The 22,853-nt window shown below is 50.7% G+C and overlaps 1 protein-coding gene across 4 annotated transcripts; it reads left to right on the plus strand.

The window, feature by feature from the left end:
• Nucleotides 1-703: 703 nt before the first annotated feature.
• Nucleotides 704-22,504, plus strand: RNF24 (ring finger protein 24). Of its 4 annotated transcripts, XM_042870705.1 has the most exons (7): nt 704-763; nt 2,339-2,349; nt 14,193-14,342; nt 18,505-18,547; nt 20,008-20,049; nt 20,503-20,582; nt 21,396-22,504. In XM_042870705.1, exons 3-7 carry the CDS (start codon nt 14,200-14,202, stop codon nt 21,532-21,534), a joined length of 447 nt encoding a protein of 148 aa, XP_042726639.1. In that variant the 5' UTR covers nt 704-763; nt 2,339-2,349; nt 14,193-14,199; the 3' UTR covers nt 21,535-22,504. The 4 variants fall into 4 exon arrangements, with proteins under 4 accessions (XP_042726639.1, XP_042726637.1, XP_042726641.1 ...); XM_042870703.1 differs by lacking the exon at nt 2,339-2,349 and having other exon boundaries at nt 707-763; XM_042870707.1 differs by lacking the exons at nt 704-763; nt 2,339-2,349 and adding an exon at nt 13,497-14,069.
• The last annotated feature ends 349 nt before the right edge of the window (nt 22,505-22,853 follow it).

The following is a 22,853-nucleotide window of genomic DNA, read 5'->3' on the forward strand; positions in this document are numbered from 1 at the left end:
CCACTGATGGCCATTCTGTGGCTCAGGAGGAGCTGATGCGAGGCGTGATGCCCACAGTTGGGCATTTTATGGGTCAGTTTCGTGTTGAGCAATGCATCTCACCCAGGAGGGAGGTGAGGTCACGGAGCATCCAACCACACCTCGGGAGGCTCTGACACCTCCTGCCAACCCCATCATCGTCTTCTTCATCACCGCGCTTCATCACCACAGCCCCCATTCCCACGGTCCCCCTATCCCTATTGCCCACGTTAACTCTCCATTCCCCTTGTTCCCCCCCTCCATCTCCACTGTCCCCATATCACCCCTACCCCCACTGTTCTCCATGTCCCCATGGTCTCCAATGCCCCAATTATGTCCCCACTGCCACTTCGTCCCCGTTATACCCCCAACGTCCCCATCACCCTCTCTGCGTCCCCACTGACTCCCCCGTCCCCTACGTACCCACATCCCCACTGCTTCCTATGTCCCCATTGTCACCCCATCCCCATCACGGCCCCAACATCCCCATCACCACCAAGACCCCAATAAAGTCCGCACCGTCCCCCAAGCCTCCATTACGTCCCCAACGTCCCCCAGCCGCCCCCCCCCCCCCTATGACGTCCCCCCCCCCCCCCCCCGGGCCCGCCGCGCCTGCGCCCCCGGGAGGGGGGGGGGGGGGCCCCCCGGGGGGGGGGGGGGGGGGGCGGGGGTCAGGCGGGGGCGGGGCTCCATCCGGGTCCCTCCCCGCCAGCGGCAGAGCGGCGGCCGGGCTCGGGGCGAGGCGGTGAGTGCGGGCCGGGATGGGGCTGAGGGCTGCGGCTTTTTGGGCACCCCGCGGAGGTACGGAGTCCTCTTTTGTGCTGCTCTTTGTGTTTTCCCTATGGGGCGCGCTCTCTCCCCTAGGGCGGGGATTCCCCCATCCCGTTGCACCGCTCTGTGGGGCAGGGATCTCCTTCCAGCACCCCTGTGGGGCAGGGATCTCTTTCCAGCACCCCTGTAGGGCAGGGCCCTGCTCGCCTGCATCCCCATTGGGCAGGGCTCCCCCTCCAGCATCCCTGTGCCTCAGGGCACCTTCCCCATGCAGTCCTCTACGGGGCAGGACCCCCTTCGTATGCACTGCCCTATAGGGCAGCCCCCTCTCTATGCTGTCCCCTATGGGGCAGCCGCTTCCAGCACTCCCTGAGCAATCCCCTATGGGGCAGGGATCCCTCCAGCACCTCTGTAGTGCAGGACTCCCTCCCTGTGCACTCTCCTATAGTCCCCTCCAGCACCCCAATGGTGCAAAACCCCATCCCTGTGTGCTGCCCTATAGGGCTGCTGCTGCCCTCCCTGCTTTGTGCATTCCCCTCTATGCACCCCCCAAGTGTTGTCCTGTATGGGGTGACAGCACCCCTATGAAGCTCCCCACTTGAAGGCAGCGAGGACACCCCCACCTTGTGCCCACTGGGGACAGCCTTGTCCTGCATTAAGGGTGGGATTAAGCATGGCACGAACCCCACAACCCTCAAAGTGTAGCACAAAGGGACAGGAGACAGTTCCCCACCCCGTGTTTTCTCCCTACACCCCAAAAAGAGGATCCCCACCACCGAGCCCCGAGGCAGCGTGCCGCAGCAATGTGCTGTGGGCTGCTTGGGCTAAAAAAAAAGAAGCCCAGATAAGGGGGAAAATTAAGAAAAAATGAGATTTAGGGATGGAAGCGGTGCAGCGGGGCGGGCGTTCCTGCCATGCAGGCACGTACTGAGTTTGCTGCTTTTGGCACCAGCTGCGTGTCGGTCCCTTAGGACTGTGAGCTGCAGGGGAAAAATGCACCTCTTGGGGTGGGTTTTTTGGTGTTTTTCTTTTTTTTTTTTTTTTGTTCTTTTTTGCACTTTTTCTGCTCCTCTTTGTTTGGGGAGGAACGCATCTCTCATTCCCGAAACCCTTTGCACTGCACGTAGTGGGGTTTTGCTATTCCCGTGATGCCCACTAACAAAGCACAGCCGGACCCCGTGAGCCATTCCCCATTGTGCATATGGGGTTTTGTTGTTCTTTTTTTTTCCCATTGGGGCGCCCCCCCCCGCCTTTGGCAGGAGCTGTGCATTACATACAGCTCTGGCACGCTCCCCGCCTTTGATCTGGAGCTTCCTGCCTGCACAACGTGTTCAGCAGCACGCGAGCAGGGACGCGGACGGGGCTGTTTGCCTCTCCTCATCCCCCCCCCCCCCCCCTTTATTTCACCCCATAAATCTTGCAGGAGGTGTACTCTGGCTTCCAGGTGTTGGGACACATTTTGTGGGATGTGGGGTGAAATAATGTAAGGTTTGCATGATGTGCTCGCAATGGGACTGAGGCTCATTCGTGGGCTTTTTTTTTTTTGCAGGACAGTAAAATGCAAGTTTTTAATACTTCTTCAATATTGGATTCAGTATTGAAAGCTCTATGAGAATCATAGAATCATTGGGGTTGGAAAATACCACTAAGATCATAGGGTCCAACCACTGACCCTTCACTACCATGCCCACTATCCCATGATTAAGGTTGGAGGAGACCTCTAAGATCACCAAGTCCAACTGTTGACCCGTCACCACCATGCCCACTAGTACTTTTCCTTGTGTTTCTCCAACTTATCCCCCTCCCCCATTCGCACATTCGGTTTAATAGTGAAACTGTAGCCTGAGTTCGTAGCAGTGCTTTTATTTTTTTATGATGGGTGTAAACAGAGCAGCCTCGAGCAGTGCTGGGTTAGTGGGGCGATGGGCTCTATTGCTGTGCTCACAGAGGCTCCAGCTGATGCCTCTGCAGTACAGTGCCATCTGTAGCAAAAATTAAACAGATTTGGCCTGGAGCCTGGAAAGACAACAAACTTTTGGCCTCAGATAACTCAGGGAGGAAGGGTATAGCTCCCAGCAAATGGAGAGCTTGGGGGCAAAGTGGAAGGAACTCAAAATGCAGTAATTGGTGTATTTAGAGGGGGGGAAAAAAAGGGAGGGCGGTGCTGACATCACCATGGTGTGTGCCTGATGCATCTTCATAGAACCATATCATCTAATGAGTTGGATTGGAAGGGACCTTAAACCCATCCGGTCCCAGGGCTTTTAGCAACGATGGATCGAAATTCCCAGCCATCCTGAGGGCTTCTGTGCTTGTGGGCCCCCCCCCCCCCCCTCTCTGCACCTCTTCGTGGAATCGTTTAGGTTGGATGAAACCTTTGGGATCAGCGAGTCCAAGCCAACCCTACGGCGGCTGTAGTAGAGAGGATGCGCTGCACAGCCCATCCCACTCCCTTACACCACAGGACCTCGGTGGAGCTGCTTAAAGAACATCTGCAGTGGGACAGCAGAAGGCATTGCAACCTCCTCTCCGACCCTGCCCCTCGCCTGCTACCTCAAAGATCCACGTGGCCCCATTCCGTGGGTGCACAACAGTAGGCATCCTGCAGCCATCCCAGCGTTGACATGACCTCAGCACGAGGCTTTTGCACTTGGTTGCTCGGTGGTTCCCATGGAAAGTGTGCGTCAGAGCACAGAGGGCGGGGTTTTGGGGAATTCCCCTTGCACTGGGGTGTTTCAGAGCACGGGGGTTCTGTTTATTTTTGTTTCCTGCAATGGCTCATGGAGAAGTCATCGTTTGTTGATGTGTGATAACCTTCCTTTGCTTCCGACGTCCCTGTGCCGTGGCTCAGACTTTGCCTGGGGAGTGACGTGGCGTGCTTTGGCTTGGGAAACTCAAGGCTGGAGGTGATGCTGGGAAAACAGCAGCAAGGATGGGCGCTGAGCAGCTGATGGAGCTGTGGATGGCCCTTGTTTGTTGCAGTGGAGTGGCACCAGAGGGCTTTTAAGGGTCCCTTCCAACTCAAACCATTCTGAGATTCTATGACAGAAAGCAGCAGCACTGGAGTACGGTTGTTGCCTGTTGTTTTACCTGACAGCCATGCTAAAAATTCATTTTTTAACCTGAAAAGTGGGAGCGTGCTGAGCGTCTTCTCCGCATCCAGGGATGTGTGGTACCCAAGTGCTCAGTGGGACTGGAGTCGCATTGTTCTGGTGCTCAGAGCTGCTTTTTCCTCTCCATCACACCTGCAAGTAACTCAGATTTGCGTGTCCTTAAGCCCTCATTAGTTCACTGATATCTGCAAGTGGTTGAACCTGAGTGCTTCATGAGGATGGATCAACATTGGGTTGTGATACCGATGCACGTACCCACACCTCACTGTGGCCCAAACCTGGATGCACACCCGGGCAGCGAGAGGTAATGACCTCATGTTGTGCTGGGGAGGGTAAGTTGGATACTAGAAAAAACTTTTCCAAAGAGTGGTAATGCATTGAAACAGGCTGCTCAGGGTGTAGAGGGCTCACCTTCCCTGGAGTTGTTCCAGAACCGTGGGGATGTGGCAGTGGGGGACATGGTGAATGGACGTGATGGGATGGGTGAGGCTGGGCTTGGGGATCTTTGTGCTCTTTTCTGACCTGAGTGATTCATGAAGTGGCCTTGGATGTCTCAGTGCTGCAGCTGACGCCTTGCTCATCCGGCTTAAAGTTTGCTGTCAAAGCACAAGGAGCACACATGGTTTGTTTTGCAGCTTTCGTGCTCCCTGCATCACTGCTTTTGTGAGCGGGACGAGACCGGAGCAAAGGGCTCGTTTGTTTCCATGCTCGCTCCTTCTGCTCTGCAAATGTGGGAAGCAGCCAAGCCCTACTCCGTCTGGTTTTTATTACCGTGGAGGATCAGGCTGCAGGGATCAGGCTGCTTTTAACTCACAAAGCACCCGGCAGGAAACCACGCCAGTTCCCAAGCAGCGAGAGAGAAACTGAAAGCTGTCGGCCAGGAGATCAGCCTTGAGTTTATTTTAGCCGTTTCCCAACACCGGTGCTCCGACTGCTTGGAAATAGTGGAGTGTTTCACAGCTCCCTGGCTGGGAAGAGCATTTTTTGGGGGGAAAAAAAAAAAGCCAACAACAAACAGCTGTGGGGCTGGAGCGGAGCAGGGAGGTGGATTTTGACCTATCTGGCAGAATGGAAGGCAAAAGGTAAGAGGGTGGGAATGCAAATATCCCATGCGATGGGGTTTGGGGAGCCCTGGTTCATTCTGGTTGGCGCATTAATCATAGAGTCATTAAGGTTAGAAATGATTAATAAAGTCCACAAGTCCACCCCACCCCACCATGCCCACTGACCATGGCCCTCAGTGCCACATCTCCACTGTTCTTGAGCACCTCCAGGACCAGTGACCACCAGGACAGCCTGTTCCAATGCATTGCCACTCTTTTGGAGAAGAAACGTTTGCTTATATCCAACCTGAAAATGCAAGCGTTGAATATCCAACCATTCAGTGCATCCTGTCACTGGAATGGCTCCTCCTGCTTGAAACAATATCCCGGCGCTGGGTCGGGATCACAGTCAGCTCCTTTCTGCTCAGAGCCAGTTTTGCAAACGAGCAAATATTTCTGCCTGCCTTTAAAGATGCGCTTTTGCCATTGTTCTGCAGAAAGCCCTCAGCTGGGCTGGGCTTCCCCTGGGGCAATTTCCTGGCAGATTGGTTATGAAGGCAGCTGCGTTTTTAGTTTTTCTTTTGTTTCCCTTTTGCGAGCTCAGCTGAGCATGTACACATGGCGTGGAACAAAAGCCGGCCCTGATCTGCGCCGGCGTGCGCCCGGCAGCTGGCATAAAAGAGAGGGTGGTCCGGGCTGAAACTGTGGATGGAATGAGTTAGCTTTCTTCTTTTGGATGGAAATTTGGATGTTTTGTATCTGTGCGTGCAAACCTGTAGTGCTGGTGTGAATCTGTGCTCCCACTTTTTTTTGTTTTTTTTGAGTAATGCTGCAGGGAACTTGCTTTACCAGTGGGGTTGGACTGGATGATCCCAAGGGGTCCCTTCCAACCCCTACGGTTCTGTCATTCTGTAATTTCCAGTCAGATCAGCCCAAAGCTCAGACCTCAGAGAACAGAAGAGGCTGAGTTTATGCAACCCCTCAAAAGTCCATCCCAAAGCAGATGGGACACTGGTACAGCATCCCCCAGATGGGATCCAGCCCCATGGACATACTGCAGATGCCCCTTACCCTCATCCAAAGGGCTTTCAGCGCGGGCTGTGCTCTGCTTTTGTTGACATCTGGTTGGAAACTTCTTAAATCCTCTGGCGAGGGGGTAATTCTAATCCCTCTCAATGAGATCAGCGGATTAGTGTCTTATAAAATTGGAGGATTAGCTTGAGCCATTTTTTCTTTATTTTTTTTTTTTTCCCCTTCCTTTCTGTGCAGCATCGGGTCATTGCCGTACTGCAACTAAGAGGGATGGGGGGCTTTGCACTTTAAAAAGCTGAACCAAATTAGGCGATTTTTCACAAACCAAAGCATTGAAAAGTATATCTTTAATCCTCTCCCATGGATTTTTGTGCAGTATCAGGGTTTTTTTAGCGTGCTGGCATCGCACTGCGTGAAGTCACTCAGCTGTGGATGGTTTGCAGCCTTTGTGCAGGTAGGCGTTGGGCTGAGTTGGAGGGTTTCCTTGAAGGAAATCAGCAAAACTTCTTGGGAGTGGCGTTGCTGATCCTCTGTTGGTTATCACAGAGAGTTCAGGACCCATGGAGAACGTGGCTACGTCATGATGGGATGGAGAAACTCTGCATCATGCACTTATTACAACCCATGCCTTCGTCAGCATGCGATCTACAGCAGCTTTCATGATGCACAATGGAGGTTTTGCTACAACGCTGCTGCACTGCCTACATTTGCAGGGTTTCCTCGCGTAGCTCTTTCCTCAACCCACAGCAGCTGTGATCTGGGAATGCCTGGCTGCTGCCCAGAGCTTTTAAATCCCTACAAAGGCAAACTCATCGCTTCCACTGCCCTAACGAGGCCATGGTGCTCTCACTGAACTGTGCCAGGAGCCGCCGCGGTGACATTTCAGCAGCCTTCATCCCGTGAATTCAGATGTGACTTAATGCAGCGGCCCCGCAGCGTGGAGAAAGAGCTCCTTTCCTTCCCCTGCAGAATGCAGAACGGCACGGCTGAGTAACCCCATCCTCATCATCTCATCCTGGGGCTTTTTTTTCTTTGCCAAAAATGAGCATTTTGCAAATGCAACTTTACATTTTGCTAAGTTGGGGAAGGCGGAGAGTGGGCTGAGAGAGCTACAGTAACGTTAAGAGTGTGAAGATCTGGGACCTCACCGTTTGGTTTTAAAGGATGTGCTGGCCATGCAAGACTGCAATTTAATACTTAGATCAACTCAAATTGTCTTTAACTCATAGTAAAAGCATAAGCAAGGGCTCCTGGGCATCATGTGGTCCCCTGACCTTTAAGAAGATACTCGATGCAGCCCTGTGCTCGTCACTGAAGCAGCTCGTTAGCATCAGTGGTATATTATGCCTTCTAGGAGTTGATTCAGAGTCCAGGAATGTGTGGAGCTCTGACGGCTGTGTTGCATGGCAGAGAGCCTCACTGCTGTCCTTGTCTTGGCAGCCTTGGGAGGGGGGTGGAAAATAGTCAGCAGGCTTTGTTCAACCTACTGCAAAACAAGAGATAATGGCCTGAAGTTGTGCCTGGGGAGGGTCAGGATGGATGTTGGGAAAAGTTTCTTTGTAGGAAGAATGGTCAGGCACTGGCACAGCTGCCCAGGGAGTGGTGGGGTCACCATCCATGGAGGTGGTGAAGAATCGTGGAGTGGGTTGAGGTTGAACTTGGGGATCTTAGAGCTCTTTTTCAACCCTGATGATTCTAAAAGCAACCCAGATGCTAAGCAGCGTTCTCTCGAGCCTTTCTGTGTCAACAGCGGGGCCTTAACATTCGTCTGTACTAATTGAGGGTTAAATTGAGGAGGAGACCTGTATAAAGCAATTTCTTTGGGTGAAATGATAAGTTTGGGCAGAAGATGCTCAAAGTGCTTCTCTGTCACCTCCTGGCTATCAACACCTGTGGACTCTTGGTGTTCTCCGTCTCACTGCAGTCACGGAATCATAGAATCACCAAGGTTGGAAAAGACCCCTGAGATCAACCAGTCCAACCATCCACCTATCTTCAACATCCCTCACTAAACCGTGTCCCTCAGTGCAACATCTAACATTTCTTGAACACCTCCAGATTCCACCACCTCCTTGGGCTGCCCATTCCAGTGCCTGAACACTCTTCTCAGAGAAGTATGCAGAACAGGAGGACAGGGGATTTTCAGTGACCCCAAATGCTTTGCAGAATCCATTAGCAGAGCAGAACGAATGCTGAAAAATTTCCCTAAAACCCAGTAATTTTGTTAAACCAGAGGAAGGGCAGGCCAACTGCACAACTCCTTTTTTTTCTGTAGATAATAGGAAAAATACCGTATGATGGTGGCATGGTGATGGTATATATTCCCAGGAGGCTGAGGTTTGGGTTATTTGGGTTTTGCCAAAGAGTTTTTGGTGCTGTCAGCATCTTAACATCCAGCCCTCAGAGAAATATTGAGGCTTTTGGGGCTGCTGTTCCTTAGGGTTTGTTGGTGATTTGGGTTTGGTGTCCAGCTTTTTGCATCAACTGCTTGTTCTTGTTACATTTCTTACATTACTTATTATAATACTTACATTACTTATTTATTACTTTCTTATATTTTTGTGAAAATTAAGAGAATGGATCCACTGACAGCATTTTTTTGAGGGCCAAAACCCAGGTTCTGGGCTTGAAGAGAGCAGCAGGCAGTAACATAAAGGCTTTTTTTTCCTTTTTTTTCCATTAAAGGGGCTTAGGAAGCAGGGGTGAAAGGATCTCAGGGGGTTATAGAATCCATCTGCTTGTCAGTGTTAAAGAATGGAGAAAGCTGGTTGCTTTTTTGCTTTGCAGAAAGTGATTTGCTTTTGTTTAGCATGGTGAGGTTGTCTCAATCAAAGCCAGATTGTTTTGCTAGTAAGGATATCTTTGGAGCATCTGTTGTCTGCATCCCTCTGCTCTTGTCATCCAGATGTAATTTACAGTCCATACAATCATAGTATGGCTTGGGTTGGAAGGGAACACAATGATCATCAAGTCTGAACTCCCTGAATGGCTTTGGTTGGAGAGGACCTCAGCGATCATCTAGTTCCATTTTCCGTGTGTTTCAACGCTGGGTTTCGGCTGGCGGAGCTTCCAAAAAGCCCATTAATTGGGGAAAACCCAGTAAATCAGGAAATTAGCACCTGAACAAGGGATGGGGCATGGTTCCAGGGTGAGCACCACGAGGGATGCTGCCAGAAGGAGGCACAGCACATCCTTTCCCACCGCATCTTGAGCTCAGCAGGTCGTGACATTGCCTCTGGGACAGAGCCACGTGCCAGGTAAATGGGCAAAAAAAAAATCCACAGAGCCAAAGGGAGAAAATTCCTCAAGCATTATCTCATCACGGAGCTGCAATTGAACCGTATTTGGACAATCTGTGTGCATCCAGCATCCAGCGTCGGTTTCCCGAATGCAGAGCTCCGGACGCACGGATCCTGTGGCCACTTGACGAACTTCCTGTGGCTTTACCAAAACTCACTGCATTGCCTGGAAATTCCAGCAAAACAATTGCCAGAGCAGCCCAACAGCTGGCTGCTTTCCTCCTTCCTGCTGCCGTCATCCAAGGGCAGCCCAAGCAGCACAAACGCTGGGTTAGCCTGGATAAAAAAGCAACAGTGTTTGTTTTGTTGTGTTATTATTATTTATTTCACCTTTTTTTTGGTCTTTTTTTCCTGGAATTTGCAAGATCTGCCTCAGCAACAGCATGGAGCTGATGTAAGCTCAGCAATGGGAGCTTCTGCTGACCTATTTTCTGCATCTTTCTGCACCAGCAGCACTGAAAACCTTCTCCCATCTAAAGGTGCGCTTTGAAGGTCACAGTGTCTGCTCAACCAACCGAAAAGCATCCCAGAAACTCACCGAATAGCACAGCACTGCTGGTGAAGCTGCCTTGGTTTTTTTTTCTTCCATTTATTATTTGTTTGAAGACTTTTAGACCTTTCTGCTCGCTGATCTCTTCACTGTATTTCCACACTGAGGGGGTTAAATCTCAGCGCTCAGCATCGTCTAACCGAGGAGCAAAGCCAGGGAATTTTGATTCCTGTTCAAAAAGCATCAAATTCTCTCTTGAAGGGAGGGAAATGGGGATCAAAGGTCCAGAATGGCTCCTGCTGGGAGTCCAGTTGGATTTCTTGCTTGCGCATGCACCAACGACCAGCGTGCAGCCAAAATGGGGAAAATGAGCAGCTTTTGTTCCATCTGACAAGAGGTTTTATGGCATTGGTGACCCAGCTGCAGTCCCACGTTGGGCAGCATCCTCCTGGACGAGCATTGCTGCTGTTTCAGGTTGGAAAGCTTCTCCAAAAGAGTGGTCAAGCACTGGCACAGCTGCCCAGAGAGTGGTGCAGTCACCGTCCCTGGAGGTGTTTAAGAGCACGGGGATGTGGAGCTGAGGGATGTGGTCAGTGGGCACGGTGGGATGGGCTGGGCTTGGGGATCTCTGTGCTCTTTTCCAACCTTAATGACTCTGTTGTGGTGGCGATGGCTTGCTGGTTGGACTAGGTGGTCTTTTCCAGGCTTAATGATTCTAAGGGACATCAAAGATCATCTTGTTCCAACCAGGGCTATGATGTGGATGAGAGCTTCCCTCCAGCCTGCTGGCTGCGCATCGCTGTCTCCCTGCTGGTGTCAAAGTGCCCAGAAAGGGGAAAGTCTGGAAGTCATCCCACTAAGCACACACAATGAATAACATTTATGTTGTGGATTTATCGCATGGAAGAACACCCTGCTCCGCAGCTGACACCAACCTCGGGAATGTTTTGCATTCATTTTAACTTCCACCCAAGTTAACAGCCGAGCTTTTGGGTCAACCTGTGTGAAACACTTTGTGGATTTGTGCCAATGCCTTTGGAACAGGAGATGTGTGCCTGTTACCCAGCCAACCAGATGTGCTGTTGACCCCAAAACCAGCCCTCCACCTGGGCTAAACTTAATAGAATGCTCAATGCTCGCATGGCCCATTTATGCAGTGGTAAAAATTAATAATAATTAAAAAAAAAATACATCTCCCAGCAGTTCAGTGCAGGTCTGGTCCCCCCTTGCTGCAGTTCGTCAGTGCAGGAAGATAATTGCCAGCCTTGCTCATCGCTTTGAGATCTTCTGATGAAAGCTGCATGTAAGAGGCTGGCTGTGCTTATTCAGCGCATTAAGTGCTTGCTGTTATTATAATAGGGATTAATTTGGCTGCGTGGCTTATTTGGGTTTGCCTTTAACTGCCTGGCTTGTAATCAGAGCAAAGTGAATGCTGCTGGAGCTTCGTTTCCTGACTTCCCTGCTTGTTCACCTGGCATTAACCATCACTGGGGTTTTAATTAACGTGTACAAACCAGCATCTCCTGCTGGGAATTTGGGAATTTCCTACTCCAGACAGGATCCCTCCCCACGGGGAAGTCTCATCCCTATCACAAGGACGCTGAAATCCCTTTAATTTTGTAAGCCATCACGTCTTTCAACAAACATCTTCATGGGAAAATCTGATTTTCCCTCCTTTGGTTTCATCCTGGCCGTTGTATCGGCGCTGTGTGGTTTTATGGTTTTGATGGGTTGATGGTGGTCTTTTCCAATAATGTTTCTATGATTCTGTGATTATTATTTTGTCCAGCCCACCCTTGGGTCTCTCATAGGGCATCCCTGGTTTGGGGTTGTTTCACTCTTTTCCCCAGGTTTATCCGTGTGCAGGTCAATATTTCAAGCCAGGAGCATCCAGCATCTTCCTACCCACCCAAGTGGAGCTGACCCAGCCCAGGGGCATTTTCCAGGTCCTGTTTTGCCCCAACGTGGGTGTTGGGGACCCTCGGTTGGGAGAACACAGCATGAAGGCTTTGGTTTTGCCTCAGAAAGCAGCCGTCCTTCCCTACGGCACTTTTTATTTCTCTTGGCTGCGCTCTTGTAAAGCTGGAGCAGATTAAAATACGGTTCCTCCCCTACCACGCTCCCAACAAAAAAAAAACAAAACAAAAAGAAAACCAAAAGCTTGGCTCCTCAAAATCATCCGATTTCAGTCCTTTTAAAGTTAACAGTTTCCTGGATCCCTGCACAGGATTTTTTAGCTTCTAACCTCATTTGGTCGCAGGACCAATGTAGAGGATGAACCTGTTGTGTGTTCCTTGTGTACCTAGGGACTGTCCAAAGGAGAAGAGCCCCTGTAGGAGATGATGGCCACTTTGGGGGCATCCCTTTGGGGCAAAATACTGGTAACACTAGAAAGATGGAGCTTTCATTGTAGAGATCTTTGAAGGGCTCGCTTGTTTTCCTATGGCTTTGGGCCAGCTGTGGTGATTTGAGGCCCTGGAGCTTGTCCAGAGAAGGGTAAAAGAGCTGTGAAGGGACTGGATCTCAAGTCTTAGGAAAGACAGCCAAGGAACTGGGATGGGTCAGTCTGGAGGAGAGAAGGCTCCAGGGAGACCTTATGGCTCTGTATGAGACCCTGAAAGGAGGTTGTAGTCAAGTGTGGGTCGGCCTCTTCTCCCACGTAACAGTGATGAATGGTGTTGGCTTCATGTTGTGCCAGGGAAGGTTCAGGTTGGATATCAGTGATGATGCATCTGCACAGCTGCCCAAAGAAGTGGTAGAGTCATCATCCCTGGAGGTGCTCCAGAACCGTGGAGATGTGGCACTCAGAGATGTGGCCAGTGGCCATGGTGTGAGTGGGTTGGATTTGGGGATCTTGGAACCCTTTCCCAACCTCAGTGATTCTGTGATTCTATGGTTCTGTTTCTATTCTGTTTGAGCAAAGCCATGGAAGTTCAGGGTCTAGATGAGATTGCCCAAAATGCCCAAACACCACTACTTTGTTCTCAGTTCACCATCAGCACTGCCTGTAGCCCTTAGGAGGAGTGTTACAAGGAGTTTAAAACAGAATCAGTCCTGTGCTGGTTGGTTGCACTGTTTCTTCTCGGAGATCTCTGCTTGGTTTGAGTGCTTGGCTCAGTATTGAATTGTTTTGTGGATAGGGCTCAGTGCAGTGTCCCAGTAGCACCACCTTCAGCTGCTTGTCTTCCTTCAACCTTCAGTAAACCGTCCTGCTTTTTCTCCCAGCCTGTATTCTCATAGATGATTTACAGTCCTCAAACCATAAGAACACATTTTGCTTACGTGCAGTCACTGACCGTAGTGGATTCCAGAGCAGTAGCTGGAGTAGAAGAGTTGCTCCCAGGGTGCACTGTGGTGTTTGCATCCTCTTTTAATTCCCTTAACTCTCTCACTATATAACACTATATACTCACTATACACTCTGTGTATATAGGTGCTGCTTTGCTGTGGAGCTGTGCCAGCAGCACTTGATGGTATGGGTAATTTCTGAGAGTTCCCCTTTCTTCTGAATGCTGAATTCATCCCTTCTGGGAGTCCCTGTTCACTGCAGGTGAGTTGGACTACGTGACCTTTAAAGGTCCCTTCCAACTCATATGATTCTATGATGAATCCAGGCCATCCATCCAGGCTGGATGTGGCTCTGGGCAGCCTGGTCTGGTGGTTGGTGATCCTGCCTGTGCCAGGGGGGTTGAAACTGGATGATCATTATGGCCTTTTCAACCCAGGCCATTCTTTGATTCTGTGATGACTCCAGCAACCTGCAGCTCAGATCTGGTGCTTTTCAGCTTTCATTCCTCAGGATATCCTTACCCAGATCCCATGCTTTTGCCCCATCCTCACTTCCTCCCCAAAACCCACATCCACACACAGCTGAAAACTCCCTGCTTTGGGGGAATTTTGTTGTTCCTCAGGGCATTTAATCTGCAAAACAGGCTGCAGGTGGTTTCCCCGTGTGTTGTGAAGCTGGCACTGCCCACCTCCCGTGGGCAGTAACTGATGAAAGGAAAACCAGATAGGCTTTGTGACTTCCTCCTTGAAGCTGCGGGTGGGGAACTTTGTGTCTGGCCAGAGGTGTTTGTGGATATTCAAGGGTGAACGGCTCCGTGCTGAAGATTTGACAGCAGTGCAAAGTCATTGGGCTGCTCTTCCACCCGGCTCCAGAATGAATTTGATTGAAAAAGGGACATTGGGGGTGTGCTGAACATGCCTCCAATCCATCATCCCACAGGAGCAGGGATGGGGCTTGTGCTGATGCTGGAGGTCGCTCGTTGGTGTGCGTACTCTGCAGGGGGATTTCTGCAAAGTGAGGGATTGGCCTTGGAAGCCGCCAGAGGGGAGGGGAAGGAGAACTTTCCTAAGAGCCTCCCATGCTGCTGACCCTACAGACAGAGCCTCACGTCCTTCTGTTTTCTCCTTTTCCTCGCAGCCTACCCATGAGCTCGGATTTCCAGCATTACAGTTTCAGGATGCCGAACATCGGGTTCCAGAACCTGCCTCTCAACATATATATCGTGGTTTTTGGCACGGCCATCTTCGTCTTCATCCTCAGTTTACTGTTCTGTTGCTACTTGATCAGGTAAGAGAGCTGCCCTGGCTTTCTGCAGGAGGTGACCTCCTTCAGGTGAGGATATCCCACAGTGTTCAGTGCACAAACTGTTCCTGTTATCCAGCATCGAATCAAAATGGCTTAGGTTGGAAGGGATCTTAAAGATCACTGAGTTCCAGCCTGTGGACTTAGGCTGCTCATGCAACCCTCAGGAAACGTGTGTGGTAGGCTTCAGTCTGGGTGCAGAAGTAGGATGAGAGGTGATGGACTTGAAGTTGCAGCAGGAGAGGTTCAGGTTGGATGTTAAGAAATATTTTCTCTCCAAAGGAGTGGTCAGACAGTGGAGAGGGCTGTCCAGGAGGACGGTGGAGTCCCCCATCCGTGGATGTGTTCAGGAACCATGGAGATGTGGCACTCTGAGAGACAGTGGGCACAGTAGGGATGGGTTGGGGTTGGACTTGGGGCTCTTGGAGCTCTTTTCCAACCGTGATTCTGTAATTCTATGGAAGTACTCACCCACGCTGGGAGAAATCGATGCATTGGTCAGGAAGCGACGGCGTCACCTTTCTGCAGGGAGCTTCATCCTCTGGTGTGGTGACAGCTTGATGTGACCCATGAGATAGTTTGTATTTCCCATTCTAAGCAAAGAACGTGCTCAGCACTCTGCGTCACGGCGTTCAGATTCAGAGCAGCGCCATCCATTGCATCTCAGAGTGAACAGTTCCACAGGCAGTAAAAACAGCAGATAAGTATTTTGGGGAACTCTTACATGGGCATGAAGCGTGGTTAGCCAGGTGGCCTTCTCCAAAAGACTCAAAAGCTGTGTTTTATGGCTCCTGCTTTCTGCTTAGTGTTTCAACACGTCTCCCTCTTTAATGAGTAACTTATGTACTGTGCACTTAAGAAATGTTTAATACCTGCTCCGTTCGTTACTGTACACAAATTGCTCATTGAACAAAGCTGTTTGGAGATTAATGATGCAGGGGTGATTTGTTGACCTGAGCGATGGGGAAAAGGAAGGGAGATGGTTGTTCCTATTTGGGGTGTGCTTTAATTATTTTACAGGCTGCTGGGGAAGGAATTAAGCCGCTAATTGAGAAGCAAAATCCCTTTTGCTGGAGGGAAAATGGAAGGCAGGTGGGGGAAGATTGGGAATCGAGGCAAATTTGGTGATGTGCTAATGGTGCTCAGAAGGCTGAAGGCTGTATTTTCCCCAAGTAGAGCGGAATCTATATGGCTTCCTTGCAGAACTAAGAGGTGTCTGGACTTTCAGAGTGTTTTCCTGGGCACTGGGTCTTGCTGGGTGTGTTCTGCCCCGAAGAAGAAACAACAAGTAGTAATGTCTGAGAGACCAAGCCAGAAAATCTTTAAATTTAGAAGTTGGAGGCGTGTTGTAAGAGAGAGGGTGAGTAACCACAGGGAGAAGCCAGCGAGGGAAGTGGTGAGTTCTGTCTCTTGCTGTCTTTAGATGAAGACAGAGTGCCCTCCTGGAAGAGGCGTCTTGGCTCCCACTCCCAGAGGTAACGAAGTGCTGTTTAACGACCCATGATAGACAGGAGGCTGGATTAGATCACCTCATGATCCCTTTATAGCCCTTAACTGTTGCGAGTCGGTGAATCAAACCAGCAGCACCAGCAGCTCTGGGGTTGGAAGTCCTGCATGCCCAAAGCAGCCCCGTGCCCTGGATTTGGGCTGTGCTCTTGTTCCCCTGCAGCACTCACCACCTCCTTTGGATTTGCCACAGAGCTGAGCTCCCACATCTCAGCTTGGGTGAGGCTTTTTAAGCTTGAGGGTCAGCTTGTAGCTGGGCAGTGGGTAAGGACTATGCACAGAGCACCCCAAGTGATTGCTTTCGGATGGGTCAACCTCAGTGCTCCACTGCTGTGGTGGTGAATGGCGGAGCACTGCTGGAGCCTGGCTGCATAGCAAGCAAATACTCAGAGCTCTGCAGGATTCCATAGGAGGATTGGATATACGAAGCAAGATGTTGAACTCAAGTTGGATTTCTCCTCCTCCTGAACCAGCTGCTAAAGCCTCCTGGATTACTGCATGCATTCCTGACCCCTTCTACATGGCTTTAACATGGGGTCACAGCTGGAGGCTGCAAAAGGTGAGGTGTTAATTTAATAGTGGGTCAACCACGTCCTCCCAGAGAAGCAGAGCATTGAGTGCACACAGTGCATCCTCTCCCTCCTGGTCTGCAACTCGCACATCTGCAAGAGCTGGGCTAACAGCAAGCAGATCTCGTGGGATTTGAGATGGTAGGGATTTAATGGGGCTGGCTCAGAGCGGGGCTGGGTGTGAGCTCCAGCCAAAAGAAAGGAGAGAAGGATTGCTGCAGAGCTCTGCTGCACAGCATGCATCCCTCCCCCCTGGCAGCCGCCTTCAGACGAGAAATAGGGAAAAGGAAATGAAACTTTGCTGGAGCTGTCTGTGTCTGCTCTCTGCTGCTGCTTTCAGAGGATAAGGCTGCAAGAAGGTATAGGCTGGGATCTGTGGGCTGAGGTCAACTGGATGGGCTTCGGCAAGACCAAGCGCTGGGGAGGCTGCACCTCGAATGCTGCATTCAGTGTTGGGTCCCTCTCTAAGGGAAGGACATTGAGGTTCAGGATTGTGTCCAGAGAAGGGCAACAGAGCTGCGAGGGGATCTGGAACACAAGTCTTCTTTTGTCTCCTGAAGAGTGGTGAGTCATACAGTCTCAGAATCACAGAATGGCCTGGGTTGAAAAGGACCACAGTGATCATCCAGTATCAACCCCCTGCTATGTGCAAGGTCGCCAACCAGCAGACCAGGCTGAGGTATTGGCACAGCTGCCCAGGGAGGTGGTGGAGTCACCATCCCTGGAGGTATTCCAGAACTGTGGAGATGTTGCACTTGGGGACATGGTGGAGATGGGTTGGGCTTGGGGATCTTAGAGCTCTTTTCCATCCTTCATTATTCTATGAAGGGGATAGACCCTGTAGCAGGGTCTGTTGTGGTAGGAGCTGGGGAAATGGTTTCAAACTAACAGAAGGGAGATTTAGACTGGGTTTAAGGAAACCCTTTTTCGCAGTGAGGGTGGTGAGGAGCTGGCACAGGTTGCTCAGAGAGGCAGTGAGTGTCCCATCCCTAGGGACATTCAGGTCAGGCAGGATGGGGCTCTGAGCACCTGATGGAGCTGTGGGTGTCCCTGTTCACTGCAGGGAGTGGGACCAGATGGCTTTAAAGATCTCTTCCAACTTGGATGATTCTACGATTCTATGATTTCCTCTGTGTTTTGATCTGTTGCCATTTATTTGTGGCAGGGTCACAGCTCCTGGCACGGGGTGGATGCTCACCACGACCTGGGGGCTCACATTACAGCAGTTGTGTGGGGTGGGATGGACCCATCTGGCCCATCCTCTCTCAAAGCCACATGGTCAGCGTGTGGATGCCTCCCCCAGAGCTCTCCCTGCTCCACGCACCTTGCACGCTTGACTGTTCATACTGTTCATGTGCTCATGCTGTTCTCAAGAGGTTTTTAAGCAAAGTTATCCCATGCAAACCTTCCCACATAGCACCCGCACTCATCTGGCAGCACTGAGCTGCTTTTCCCCCTTGTAGGCTGTCTCCAGCAGCAGATTTCCCTTTTCCTATCTGTCTTCCATAAGCAGTTTCCCAGCCTCAGGGCTCCTTGTGAACAGAGCTGGTTCCATCCTACTTGCTCCACTCTTTGCACATTGCTGCCAGGCCCATCCTTCCCATTCCAAGGGATTTACCCTTGGCTTTTAGGTCACCCAATTTCTGAGAAGCATCTTCAGAGAAGGCGTCTGAGCTCCAAACCGGGGCTCCAGAGCTGCCTTCCTGCATCCCTAACCAACCTCTGCTGCATTAAAGTGCATTTTTTTTTTTTGGTTGTGTTTTTAATTCCAGCATTTTTCTGGAGGGATCTTTGCATGCTAATAGTTTGGAGATATATATTTTTACATCTTGATGTTTGCATGGAAAATCGTGGAGTTCAGAAAAGGGAAATTGTGGGAGGTCCTGTGCTGACAGCTGGATGCAGATGTCATGTTTCCAGCTATGTACAAAATCCCAGCCCAGACTCTTGAAACGAGTGCACCATTTCAGGAAAGAAAGAAATGATTCCATAGGAGAGGGAGGGAAATGGAAGGGGGTGTTGGGTTGTTGTGGTGATCCTCATTTTCACTTTTCTCTCTGTTTTAATTCCAGGCTCAGACATCAAGCGCACAAAGAGCTTTACGCCTACAAACAGGTGAGGTGATGAAGAGTCTCCTCCCTTCTCCTCCCTTCTCCTCCATTCTTTTTTCTCACTTCTTCTTCCTCCTTCTTCTTCCTTCTCCCCTCTCCCTTCTAGATTGCCTGACAACCAAATCCACATAAAGGCTGTGAGTTCCTTGGTGTTAACACCTTTAGGTTGTGCTTTCAATCCCATTGGGAGGTTCTCTTCCTTGGAAGAGAAGCTGTTAATGGAACCAACTCACCTGGTTTGAAAGATCTTCAGGGTACCGAGTCCAGCCCACCTGCTGAGTGCCACCACTGCACCACATCCCTGAGCTCCTCACTCCCCACACATCATGCTGCTGATGCTCTGATTTGGGATTTTCCTGCCAGCTGGGCACCCCATGGGCATCCTGAGCTGCCTGTGGTTGCCTTCAGGTGTTGGCCCTTCAGGGGCAGGTCTTGGTGCCATCAGTTGGATGCAACCCAGGGTTGAGCCCAGAGGCAACAGGAGAGCTCAGCAGGAAAACAAAATAATAGAAATACAGGTATTTTAAAACAGTCTAAAATAAGAGTTAAGTCCCAGGAGCGTGGCTGCAAGATCCCCATATGGTGGGGACATTTCCCACCTTGGAGCCCCCTGGAGACCTCAGGGCTTTCCAAACCTTTTGTGAACAGTAACAGCATCGCAGCTGGAGGTCAGAGCAGCCACAGCTCTCCTGGGCAGCACATCTCCAGCTCTTGTGTGCAGCCACCCACACAGAGGTGAAAATAAACACAGGTTCCCACTGATGCATCCTGTTTTCTTCAGGGTTTGTGTCATTTTTCTGCCTCCATCTTTCAAGCAGGAAACCTACTTGACATGGGATTGGGCTGATATGGTGTTGTGTACGGTGTTACAATGTGGGGAGCCCCCTGGGGAAGGGGTGGAAGTGAATCTGTACAGCACAGCTCATTCCCCCTGTGCCAGCCCAGGAGGTCTGAGTGCAAGAGGAGACCTCCTGGGTTGTGTCCTCTGATCATTTTGTTTGTTTCTTTTGTGCTTTTTGGGTCATTTTTGTGCTCATCCTGTCCTTGCACTGGCTTGAGAACCATCTGTAGGTGGTTTCTGGCTCCTCTGGGGTGTTAAATGGGATCACTACAGCTGTTACAGCACCAGAGTGCTCATGGTTGTGTATTTACAATGACAATCATTGCTGATAATATCCAGCAGAAGTCATGGTTTGGTATGCTTTTAGATTTTAGGCTACTTCTATGCTCTTTCTGCTGTTGTGCTGTAGAAGACCTCACCCTATACCCAGATCTGTGTACGGAGCTTTGCACTGCACACAGCTGGGGAGAGGCTGGGACTGAAAGCAGAGGATTTTAATTACAATCAGTGCAGTGGAAAGGGAAAATGTAATAGAAATGGGTTGCAAAACGTGACTTACGGAGATCTGAGATGCTGGAAATGTGTGTTCAAAGCAGCATCCTGACCCCATCTCTGCCTTGCAGGTAATACTGAAGGAGAAGGTGAAGGAGTTGAACCTACACGAGGTGAGTCCATGTGTGGGTTTGCTTCCAGGGGGGGGTTCATGGCATCCAGACCTTGCGTGATCCTCACTGCACAACCCTCGAGCAAATTGATGGGATTTTGCTCTGCAAGTGAAACTTTGGGCTCTGGGAAGTTTCCCCAGCAATTAGAAGGCAGATTAAGCCTAAATTGAGCTTTAAACTTCCTTTTATCGCTGTTTAATGACCTCTGGAGCTGCAGGACTTACCACCCCCAGGCTCACAACCCGGGGCTGCACAGAGCTGTGCTAAGCCACACTCTGTCACACTGCCAAGCCAACCCACGAGGCAAAGGGCCCTTTTTTTTTCTTTCCATGACCAAAAGCAATGGGATGAGACAGAGATTTTTGGGGAGCGTTGCCTCAGTTTTGCCTCAGTTTTGCCAGTCTGTGTATTTTTGGCTTGCAGAACCACTGACTTTGTGTGACTTGCTTTCAGATCTGTGCCGTTTGCTTGGAGGAGTTCAAGCCCAAGGACGAGCTGGGGATCTGCCCGTGCAAACATGCCTTCCACAGAAAGTGAGTGCAGCAGGCCGGGAGCTGTTATTCACAGCATCACAGAGTGGGAGGGTCAGAAGGGACCTCAGGAGATCCCCTATTGCTAAGATTCCCTCTCAGCATTCTGTTCCCCTGGTGAACAGCCCCAGGGCTCTCAGCGTTTCCTCCTAAGGAAGATGCTTTGGGTCCCTGTTGCATCTGTGGCCTTCTGCTGGGTTCTCCCTGTCTGCCACTACACCGAGTGCGGTGCTCCAGGTGGAAAATCCCATTATCAGATACCTTGGAGCATTTGGAGCAACAAAAGCATTTGGAGCAAAAAAAAAGGAGCTGGTTTCTGTGTATTTATTTGCATTTTATAAGGTTGGATGTGGCTCTGAGCAGCCTGCTGTGGTGGTTGGAGACCCTGCACGTAGCAGGGGGGTTGAAAGCAGATGATCGTTGTGGTCCTTTTCAACCCAGGCCATACTGTGATTTATTGAGTCGTAGGATCATTAGGCTGGGAAAGACCTCAAAAACCACCAAATATAGAGCAAATGTATACATTATCACAGAACCACAAGGGGTCAGAGTGGACTTCTGGAGATCATCCAATCCGACCCTCCTGCTATATGTTATTATAAGCGATTATACTCTTGATTTGTGTCATATAGTTGTTCTACATGATGTATTTATGTATATATTTTACATATAAAAGTACTTAAATGATGAATTAAGAACGTACCGTTAACAACACTGCAAGGAGGGATGAAAATGGACCAGACCTGGCACGTGGCTGTGCCAGAAAGGTGCTGCTTTGGGGTCCTTATGACCTGTCTGTGCTTTTTCCCCCCCCAGGTGCCTCATCAAATGGCTGGAGGTGCGCAAGGTCTGCCCGCTCTGCAACATGCCGGTGCTGCAGCTGGCACAGCTGCACAGCAAGCAGGACCCAGGCCCTCCTCAGGGTCCCCTACCTGGAGCAGAGAACATCGTATAGCTCTGCATCAGCACGGACTGCCCCGGGGCTGCTGGGGGGTACCTGGAGACGACCAAAGCACTACGGCACCAGCAAAGGAGCCAAGCTGGGGACGGGAGGATGGAGAGCTGAGAGCACTTTAGGGAAGTAGCATCCCTGCGCCCCAAAACGGTGCTTGGCCTCGGAATGGGGTTTTCCTCAGCGGGAACATGGAGCTCAGTGACTGTCGGGAAGCCTCAGCATGATGCCTTGGGATGGAGCTGTGCCTGAATGCACTCATCCCCCTCTGAGCATCACCCAGGAGAGCCGGTGTCCGTCCCGCGCGGTGCTGTGGGCTCAGTGCCATCCAAGGGGGGAATTTTTCACCCCTGATTGCCATCCCTACTGAGGATTGCAGTTTCTCCTCCCAAAGGGCCGCCCAGGGTTTGGGGCCGGGTGCTTTTTGGGGTGGCTTCCCCCCCCTGCTCAGTGCCACGGGCTACCTCAGGGCTCCCTTCATCCCCACCATGGGGCAGAGCATCTCCTATTGGTGCAACCACCTGGTATCACAGCAAGGTGGGGGCAAACCCTGCCCTTTGGGTTCACGTTGAGCCTGGCTCTTTAGGTTTCCAAGCACGGATGGCTCAGCATCACCCAAACTCCCTCCCCAACCCTCCCCGAGTGCCAAAGCTGCTGGGGGCTGCACCACCCCCTCCTCTCCTTTCACCCCATGGGGCAAATTCAGCCCTTTTCCAGGCATCGTTTCCCCCCCCCCCCCAACCCTGCAGCTCTTTATGGAGGGGGGGGAGGGTCCCAGTTTTACCCCACAGCAGGGCTGGGTGGGCTCTGGGGGGGTCCCTCCTGTACAGACCCTGCGACTCCCATGCCTGTCTATGGAGCGTGGAGCCTCATAGACGTGTTTGTACACTACAAATTCTGCAGCAGAATATTTTTTTAAAAACGTTTGCTGGTTTTTTTTTTTGGTTTTTTTTTTTTTGGAGGGGGGAGGGAGGTGTTGTTTTTTGTTGTTGTTGTTTTTGGGGGCTTTTTTTTTTTTTTGTAAGCTCTATTTTTGTATATTTAATTGCTATTTCAAGATTCTAACGCGTCTTGTTTTGCTAATCACACTATTCTTAAGGAAAAAAAAAAGAAAAGCAAAGGAGGAGGTTTGCATGTGATTTGACTTGAAATGTAAATAAAGGCAGGTTTTGGATGCAGGGTGTGTTTGAAGGGGGGACCGTGGCCACAGGGAAAGGATCCCATCCCCAACACCTCGCTCTGTGCTGTGTCTGCACGGCCTGCATCTCCCAGCACAGCTTCAGGGTCTCATCTAAGATAGGGCACAGCTGAATGTATCATTT

Source organism: Lagopus leucura, unplaced genomic scaffold (assembly GCF_019238085.1).
Source record: "Lagopus leucura isolate 7727_CA_CO unplaced genomic scaffold, USGS_WTPT01 Super-Scaffold_100004, whole genome shotgun sequence".
NCBI lineage: Eukaryota > Metazoa > Chordata > Aves > Galliformes > Phasianidae > Lagopus > Lagopus leucura.